General features: G+C 42.0%; 2 protein-coding genes across 4 annotated transcripts in view; both read right to left on the bottom strand.

The window, feature by feature from the left end:
- nkain1 (sodium/potassium transporting ATPase interacting 1) overlaps positions 1-242 on the bottom strand; it is a 6727-nt gene extending 6485 nt beyond the window's left edge. For 2 of the 3 annotated variants that reach the window (XM_070846281.1, XM_070846283.1), the window contains exon 1: positions 170-242. The gene's annotated coding sequence lies outside the window, so the exon portion shown is untranslated. The remainder of the gene's footprint in view (positions 1-169) is intronic. The other variant, XM_070846282.1, reaches the window with a different exon arrangement.
- Positions 243-1994: 1752 nt separating this feature from the next.
- Positions 1995-9161, bottom strand: snrnp40 (small nuclear ribonucleoprotein 40 (U5)). The gene is made up of 10 exons (XM_070846469.1): positions 8957-9161; positions 7853-7982; positions 7652-7745; positions 6669-6834; positions 6333-6455; positions 4187-4307; positions 4004-4086; positions 3224-3285; positions 2545-2648; positions 1995-2298 (listed from the first exon to the last, which is right to left on the bottom strand). Exons 1-10 carry the CDS (start codon positions 9065-9067, stop codon positions 2249-2251), a joined length of 1044 nt encoding a protein of 347 aa, XP_070702570.1. The 5' UTR covers positions 9068-9161; the 3' UTR covers positions 1995-2248.
- Between the last annotated feature and the right edge of the window lie 28 nt (positions 9162-9189).

The raw sequence follows: 9189 nt of genomic DNA, 5'->3' as shown, positions 1-9189 counted from the left end.
TGTTACTACGGCTAACGCTGGCTACATGAGCTCCGCCACGGACACAAAGCAGCCCGTTGTGACTCACGGTTTTCTAGGAACGGCGGAGCCCTCGTCCCCCCTCCTCCCGGTCCCCCTCTCCTCTGGCAGCTCAGGGAAACAAGTCAAGTTAGCGGGCAGGTCTGCTCACCAGTACCGGGGCTCCGTCGCTCCGTCTCGTAGCGTCTTTTGTCAACAATCGGTGCCGGGGCGGGCGCTGGAGGAGCCGGGGGGAGAGAGAGAGAGAGAGAGAGGGAGAGAGGGAGGGAGGGAGAGAGAGAGGAGGGGGTGGGGGCTCTCAGTCACCGCGACCCCCTCGAGGAGGAGCTGCACGGATTCTGCAGACCCGCGTGCGTGCGCGCGGCCGAGCGGCAGCCCCGCGAGGCGTTCAGAGGGAGCACAAAGGAAACGGGGGCTCGCGGCGGTGCAGGAGGCTCAGACGGCCCAAAATAATAAGTCTGTGATCGCCTCCCACCTCCATCCGAGCGTGGACCGAGGAGAGAGAGAGCGCTGGCCCGCGGCCCCGCTGCTCCTCTCCTCAGCCTGCGGCCATTCAGAGCGGAAAAACACACACACAGTTAACAGCCCTGTTTAATCTCAGCTACTTAACCACGAGCAGCGCCACGGAGGAACACAGTGAGCTTCACTGGAGTAAAGAAAGAAAGCAGTGATGAAGAGCCAGGCCATATGACAATCAATGAGAGCTAAATATGTCATGATTTATCCTTCTGCACTCAACACACGTTATTCAGAACAAAAGTGATCAGACAGTTAAAGCAGCGTGTGTAGTTCATAATGGGTGCTGCTCCTGTGCCTTTCACAGCACTGTAACTTTGCTCCCTTTATTGTCCTTAAATGTTGCTCTAATGCATTTCTCCACCATGTGTTTGAAAAGTGCCAAACAGATTTGCCTCACCTCATGACAGAGTAAGACTTTAATATAATTAACTGTAACAGAGGAAGTGAGCCGTAATCAAAGCCTTACTTGGCTGAGTAAACCTATGCTGTGTAATTAGACTGGAGGATAAAAACAAACTAACTAACCTGACCTCAGCTCCTGTACTTGAAAATCCATTTTCACAAATAAATGCACAGAAGTGCTTTCAATAAAGTGCACTGGAGTTTTCTTAACAATTGTCCACCCATCTCAGTGTTGAATAATCAGTTCAATTAGTCTTTTCACTGTCCAAGGGGAAATTCTTTTAGGAGAAAATCAGATAAAAAAAAACAAACAATAGAAACACAGTTAAACAATTGGGCAATAAGGTATTGAGTGTAAATTATAGTTTTGTAAAAATTGTAAAAAAAAAATTGTAAAAATGCTTATTAAAAGACTGTAACAAGTGAGGATAAGATGAAGTGCAGGATGAGATAAATAACTAGGTTGTGTCGGGAACAGAGGCAATTTATGGTATATTTGAAGTATGTGCATTAACAGCGCACTGAATACATGAACATTTCTACTTTTTTTAAATCTAATTTGACCAGAGAAGATGGTCCAGCTCTAAAACCAGTGATTTCACTACTTTGCACAATTGATTCTAGTTTTGGACATTCATTTTCCCATAATATAACTGACAGGATCAGGACTTCCAGTCCACATTTAAAACATTTTACTCCCACATTAAACACAGTCCGTCGTCCTTTTCTAATAGTGCCTCAGTATTCATATCAAATCTCAACCTCTTGTCAGGATCACTGTGTTGACCCATAAGTAGCACTCCATGTACTGCTGCTGCTGAGTTTGGACTCAAAATAACTACTTAACACCGCTGTCAGATAAATCTAGTGCCGTTCAGTGTTTTTCACTGAAAGTGGATGAAAGATATCACTTGTTTTATCTGTGCTTATAAAGATGACACTGTTCAACAGTTTGCCTGTTTTCACTCAGGTTTGGTGAATGAAACCAGCACCAGATTACATGCAAAACCACAGGAAACATAACAGTGACAAAAGGATGTAACAAACTCTTTTTACGGGATGTTGAAGTTTATTAAAAAGGAACAAGTCAGAATAAAAAACAAGTTGTCACGGAGGTTGTTGTGACTGAGCATCGTTAACTTCAAACGCACGTCCTGAGGTTGTTCTGTGAAGCACATGAAATTACAGAGGCTCCGAACCTGCTGTTGAACACCACCCATCCACTTCTAAAGCAGGACACACACTTGCAGGACACACACACACACACATTCATCCAAGTTTGACACACACACACACACACACACACACCCTACTGAATCTCTCCCATGTAAAGCCGTTTATCACTGGAGCCAGACAGCACTGTGTGGAGGGACAAAGAGAAAAAGATGATTAAACTCTCATTGTTAATCATAAGCCTCAGGTGAAATAACCGGAAATGTTAAACGAAATCTGACAGAAAATAAAGAGTATTGCCTGACAACCACAAAATCTGGCAAAAACCACCTCCAAATCCCCCTGCTTAAGTTATAAGAACGTGTTCCACCAAGTCTTGGCATATCTCTATTCCACTCTCCTATATGAGACCAAAGCAGTGGTGCGACTCACCTATAGGCTCCTCTGGGTGAAAGGCCACTTCGTTGACAGAGCCAGCGTGGCCCGGCAGCTTGTAAAGGATTCTGCGTGATGTGGTGTCCCAGATATACACAAATCTGTAAACGCAAAACAATAAAGAGCTGTGACGACTCCCGAAGACCAACGGGAATACTTGTTTAGAAAGAGGACTTCTGTAATAATATACTTATTAAAGTATTTATAATCTGAACATGAACTGGGTGAGTTTGTGCATGTTTAGGTTATGATATTTAGATCTCTGAGTATCTGTGTCTGTGTCTAGGGATGATTGTGTGTTTGTTCATATGTTTCTATGTGTACATGGTTATTGAGAAAATATATTTAATGATTTTATACATTAATAATATTAATACATTTTATTTATAAAGCACTATAGAGAAACTCAAAGACACTTTCCACAAGGTTGAACAAATACAAGATAAAAACATTAATTCTACTCCGACTTAATTTACTTGCTGCGTGCCGTTTCCTTCTTAAAATAATGTTGTTTTCTAAAAATGTCAGGCAACAAAACACAATGTTAAAAGATGTGAGGGAATTCAGCCAGACAGTATCTCTTCTCTCAATTATAGCTGCAAAATGGAAATATTTCATAATCATAATAGAGGTCGCGTGTGTGTGTGTGTGTGTGTGTGTATGTGTTGCCTCTCACCTGTCAGCTGACCCTGCAGCTATCTTACTGCCGTCAGTCGACCAGGAGCACCTCAGCAAGTTCTGAACAAGGGGAACAGATGTTAGAAATGGCATTAGCAACACAACATAACACACCAGCACACAGCCACTCTGCATGTGAGCTACTGTTACAGGTTTCTATTGGCTTTTGAGAGTAAAGTTCAAGCACTTTCAAGGTACCTAGACTCTTGAATCCTTTATCATCTAAACTGTTACAATAAATGAAATGGCGAAAATAATAGTTAATAGTGCAGGACTCCTTTAAACCCACAGCAATATATGTATATAGCCACTTTTCTTTTACCAGCTGATTATATTAACGTTGATTGTATGTTCTGATCATCATTAACTCCGACCCCTAACTCACCAACTGTTAAAATGAAGCATTTTCCAAACTTTCAAGACTTTGTAGGATGAACTTTTCTTTATATCTTTTTTTTGATGACAGGGCAGGAACAGATGAAAGGCGATGTCATGCAACCGTGGTCGACTGCAGGCGTAAACGCCAGCGGGACTGCAGCTGTTAGTCACTTATGTACAAAGTTACGCTTCAGTTCACGGGATGAACATGCTCAAAATGTTTGCGACACAGTGGCAAACTCGTGACCCAAGATTCTGCTGGTTAGTAAAAATAATGAGCACCTTCCATTTCCCTCACACTGGTTGGTATTAACAGTGTAAAGTAGTATCAGTGCTGTAAGCTCAAGTAGACTACGTATGCCCTACACTACAAAGAGGGTCAGAGAGTTATTTATGTTACCTTCTCAAAGTTGTGAACATTGCCCTGGAAAATCTTCACACATCTCTCCTTGGGGGCAAAAGGCCGAACATCCCAAATACGCACTGCACAGAGACAGACGAGGATTCAGACATGAGAAATTAAGTGTTATGACCTGGAAAAAGGGCATTTCTTTTGCTGTAAATATACACGCAAACATCCTACCTGTGTTATCCATGGAGTTTGAGAGAAGGTACGATCCCTCAGAGCTCAGGCTGAGGCCAGTTACTGAGTCACCGTGGCCGTGCATATTGTAGATCAGCTTGTTCTGCCTCAGGTCCCACACCTGCACAACACACACACACACAAAACTGCTTTTGACAGGGTTCATACAAAAGGACATATGGTATATTGGCCACTATGTAAAAATCAGGCTTGAGCTGGTAGGTCTTTGTCACATCTGTAGCAAAATCCAAACGCCGAGAGCAAGCTGTCATGATTTCGAAGGGGAAAAAAGCCTAACCCTAACAAAAAACGAATGTTCTCACAGCACATGAACACACCACAACGAGACACGTGAAACCAAAATCACAGAGCAGCCTGCAGCAAGGTTTGTAAAAGAAGTAGGTACCAGAATGAGGACAAAACACCGGTGTAACTCTTCACTCTTGCATCTTTTAAAAATATGTGCAAAAGGATGCAGCAGTGAGTTCCCGTCAGCAGCACCCGAGGGAGGCAGTTTCACAGCACGCCGGACAATGAGCTAAATACTGTATTTAAGCAACTTCGTTTGCTTCAATGAAAAATGCAATTTGTTTCACCAACTACACTTCCTGGCTTTATCATGGCCTAATTTTAAATGTGATACACTGCATCCTAAATGAGCTAACTCATCACCTTCACCAGGAGTGTGAGCAAAGCTTTGTCCACAACTCCACACAGCGCCTAACACCCGCAGCATTCTGCAACAAACGCTAGTGGCGCCGTCATTATCTCATTGGTCTTTAATCTTATTGTCGTACTTTTTACTGACATTTGGCCTTTTTGTCTTCATTAGACAGTGACAGAGAGAGAGGGGTACAAGGTATATTTTTCACTTCTGTGAGGATGGGTAATTAGGGGAGGGAGAACGTGCTTTACAGGACACCGCACCCTGAGACGACAATGTGCAGTTTATTCTGGTATTGTTTCTTTTATCGGTTGTTTACCTTACGTATGTTTCTACTGCTACTGTGTATTTTTTTTAATCTTTTGACAAAGAAGCTCAAATTGATTTGACTGTGGTATCCAGTTAGTAGCTCTATCCTGTAAAAACATTATCTGTACTCAGATTTCTGACTTCTTATCTCAGTTGGGTAAAACTGCTCCTGATATATTTCCATCTAAACCACCAATAGATGACAACAAAAGGCTTTGCAATGTCTTGCACAATACAGGCCCTGCGATCTTGGACATCCGTGGATGTCTTTACTACTAAATGAATGAAATGCTAAAATATTGTATTTCCATGACCGTTCCACAGTAGATGGCAGGCTTTCCATGATCATTATTTACCAGTAGAGCTAGATGATGAGCTGTTTAATATGAGATATCAGCAATAGTCTTTGTACTACCTAATTTTGCAGATATTGACATGTTCACCATTTCCCCAGGCGCTTTCAAAAAAATAAGGTGCACACATGCACCCTCCCACACAGACGAAGGGTTCAGAGAATGGTCAGAACATGGACTCACTAACCTATAATGACTCCATAAGGACAGCTGCCTTAAATCATTTGAACATCCTAGAGAGCGCTTTAGGCTTCCTAATATGGCGACACTTCAAACGGAAGGTAATTACCACATTTCTTCAGACATCAGGAACAGTGGCTAAAAGAGGCCCAAGCACACTGTGGTACACACATTGGTAACCAAACCCATGTATTTATGACATGCCCTAAATTAAGAATATTTTGGGAAGAGGCATTTGAGGCACTTAAAGACGTATTACACCAACATTTCATAAAAGATCCAAAGGTGGCAATACTGGGAGTTATACCAAAAGGTACTGATGGAGGAGCTTAAAAAGATCCTTTACAAATGTCGCTAACAGGAGCAATTAAATGCATCACAATTACATGGTAAAAATCTCACCCCACAACATATGACGCATGGACTGAGAAGGTATATGGAATCTACCAGATGGAACAAAGAACGTACTCTTTGAGACTCCAAAAAGGTATATTTAAAATAGTCCTGCCATGGTTATACTCCCTCCCACCACCCTTCCTTTTTTTTTTTTTTTTTTACAGTTTAGACTGACAATGACTTTCCAGGACATCATCTCCTGTTTAATTTGCAGCTTTTCTGTGCATGCGTGGGAGCCCGGTACCTTGATGTCATTGTCGATGCCTCCAGACAGGATCTGATCACTGGTGTCGTTGAACGTCACAGCCAGCACCTGGTAGGTGTTCTGGAAAGTGTGGATGGCCCCTTTCTTACGAATGTCCCACAGCTACAACAGTGATAAACACACATAAAGATAAAGATGAACAAAAGCCTGATCAGACCAGCAGCTCTACTGGTGTATTTGAGGTGAATTAGTAACAACATAATAATTTTCAAAAAAATAATCTACTATTGAGTGTGTTGGAGTTGTCTCCAACATTTTAACTCAATGATGTATGATAAGAATTCCTATAAACTTACAGGCAGCTGGAAATCTCACCTTGACTGTCCCGTCATCGCTGCCGGTGCAGACGAGCTGGGGTCCTCTGCGGGCCGGGTAGCAGGTGTTAACGAAGGAGGTGTGCCCCTTCAGACGCTTGATCCTTTCGCCTGTTTCACTGTCCCACACGCCTACAGTCTTGTCCGTGCTCGCTGAGAACAGCATGCTGAAATACACAGCAAGAAAACACAGCTGGTCGACACTTTCCACACATTTATCAGCCTGCTGGTTCAATCTAAGAATTAAGAAGCACGAGTCTGACACATTTTCTCAGCCAGGTAGTAAACTTTAACAGATGGGAAATGTGTGATGCGCTTCGTCGATTACAGAAACTAGAATAAACAGTCTTGTTTGCTTTGTAGTTTGGTTTAGAATAATGTGAATGATGGGTAGCTAGCTAACTAAAGCTGCTAAAACAGTTTCAGCAAATGTCGCTGTGTTTTATTCAGACAACTGTCATTCTGTCTAAGTATACTGTAAAAATACAATAAATAAAATCATTATTCTATTAATGTCATGTTGCAGTGCATACAAAACAATGACTACATCATAATATCAAAAAGCTCAGTTTGAATGTAAAACACACAAGCATACACGTGTTTTTATTACTTTTCATAATTTATTTAAACAGTTTTAATGCACAAATTGAAGGAACTGGCATTTCACTGTGATTGCACCTTTTATGATTATAACAGATAAATAAATTTGAGTGATTGATTGATAACCATCTCTAAATATACTTGCACTCCACCATACATTCACAGTGAAAGGCTTCGATAGATAAACATCAAGAACAATAAATTCAAAGTTTTGAGTCATACTTGAATGGTATTGGATCAAAGATAGATACATAAATTGTGATTAGTGAGAGAATCAAGATGAAACCCCGATCACACTGAGGGTGTTTAAGACGAGTATGATTCTGACCGTTTCTACAGTAGAGCAAACCACCAACATTTTACTTCATCAATGACCGTTCATACCTGCCATCTGTGTTGTAGTGCAGCTCCATCACTGCTCCACTGTGGCCCTTCAGAGTGGCATAATTTTCACAATCTCCATACACATTCCACATCACTGCAGCAAAGAAAGAGTGTGCATCAAGTTATTCACAGTATCAGTGAATTATAACAAGGTTCTGTGAGCTGCAGGATTGTCCACCCTTTGCTCTGTTAACATCTTACATATGAGCCTGTCGAATCCTGAGGAGGCCAGCGTGGCTCCATTGGGGTGAAACTTGCAGCAGTAGATCTCGCCCTCATGGCCAGACATCAGCATAATGGGGGCCTGCAGACTGGAGCTGCGTGGGGGACCCTATGGGAGACACATCAAAGGTCAAATATAGTATAATATTGGTTTATTCGTGGTATATGGTTATTCGGTTATGTGTCACCCAATAAGTAACAAAAAGTAGCAGTAAAGAAAAGCCAAAGATATGTTTCAGAGTTTTGAAATGTTAGAAAACAAATATAGGCCATTTGTAAATCTATCTTTTTGCTGTTAACAATGCATTCGGGGGCGGCTCAGAAGGAGAGTGGGTCAATCAGAAGGTCGGGGGTTCGATCCCCAGCTCCTATGGGTCAACATATCGAAGTGTTGGGCAAGACATTGAACCCCAACTTGCTTCAGTATGCGAATGAATATGAAAGAATAGTCTCCTCCAAATTACATTCCTCCTGTATGAATGATGTGTGAATGGGTGAATGAGGATGTCATGTAAAGCACTTTGAGTAGAAAGTAGAAAACTAGAAAGGCGCTATACAAATACAGACCATTTACCACTTCGGCCACACAGAGCCAGAATACATTATGAATCAATAGTGCTTCATAATATCTATTCAAGAAAGTTGTCCACTTAACATTTATCACAGTGCACCTCATGATAGACAGAAGTTGAAGCTGTTCTGACATTAAACTTAATGTTAAGTATCATGTAAAACGTGCAACCTCACAAAATGAACCAAAGACTCTCTAAAGCAATTTAAACAAAACTGAACATCAGCCTTCTTGAATGTAAGGCTTACTTACAGATTATTGTATTGACTGCATTCGTTTTAGCGAAGCTTGGCTGGATGTGAATTAAACACATCACAGCGTTTCCTGCTTTTGAGTTACTGTTTTTTTCTTTTTACGGTTTTTCTTTCCCAGTTAGCGCACTTAAGAACATGATGGGTAAACACACAGTTGTTAATAACGGTGCACATGTTTTGGTCGCCTGTAACTAGCTGCTGTGAGTACTTTTCTCCTCCACAGTAAATATAGTTCACAGTATATCGTACTCTCCGTACCATGGCCACGAGTTGCTGGGACTGAGCCGCCGCCACCAGCTCCGTCCGGGGCCGCTTCACGGCGGTAGGAACCACCGCCATTTCCGCCACTCTCTTCTTGGGTTCAATCATCCCGAGCCAGTCGACAAAAAACAGCAAAGCTGTCGATTTTAATGCTCTTTTTACAAAAATGAATGGAGATCTTTCATGGAGGGACGTCGAGCTCCGCAGCACCAACGAAGAACAGAGAGGAG

The sequence above is a fragment of the Pempheris klunzingeri genome, chromosome 16 (genome assembly GCF_042242105.1).
Source record: "Pempheris klunzingeri isolate RE-2024b chromosome 16, fPemKlu1.hap1, whole genome shotgun sequence".
Taxonomy (NCBI): Eukaryota; Metazoa; Chordata; class Actinopteri; order Acropomatiformes; family Pempheridae; genus Pempheris; species Pempheris klunzingeri.
Note: the sequence above shows the minus strand (reverse complement) of the source record. Positions and strands in the feature narration are given on the sequence as shown.

Bases quoted from the DNA above. Each gene is read 5' to 3' on its own strand.
- snrnp40 (XM_070846469.1), bottom strand. From the start codon at position 9,067: ATGATTGAACCCAAGAAGAGAGTGGCGGAAATGGCGGTGGTTCCTACC. The intron at 7,746-7,852 runs GTAAGATGTTAA...TCTTTGCTGCAG, and splicing joins AGGATTCGACAGGCTCATAT to TGATGTGGAATGTGTATGGA. The intron at 6,835-7,651 runs GTATGAACGGTC...TGTGTATTTCAG, and splicing joins CACTACAACACAGATGGCAG to CATGCTGTTCTCAGCGAGCA.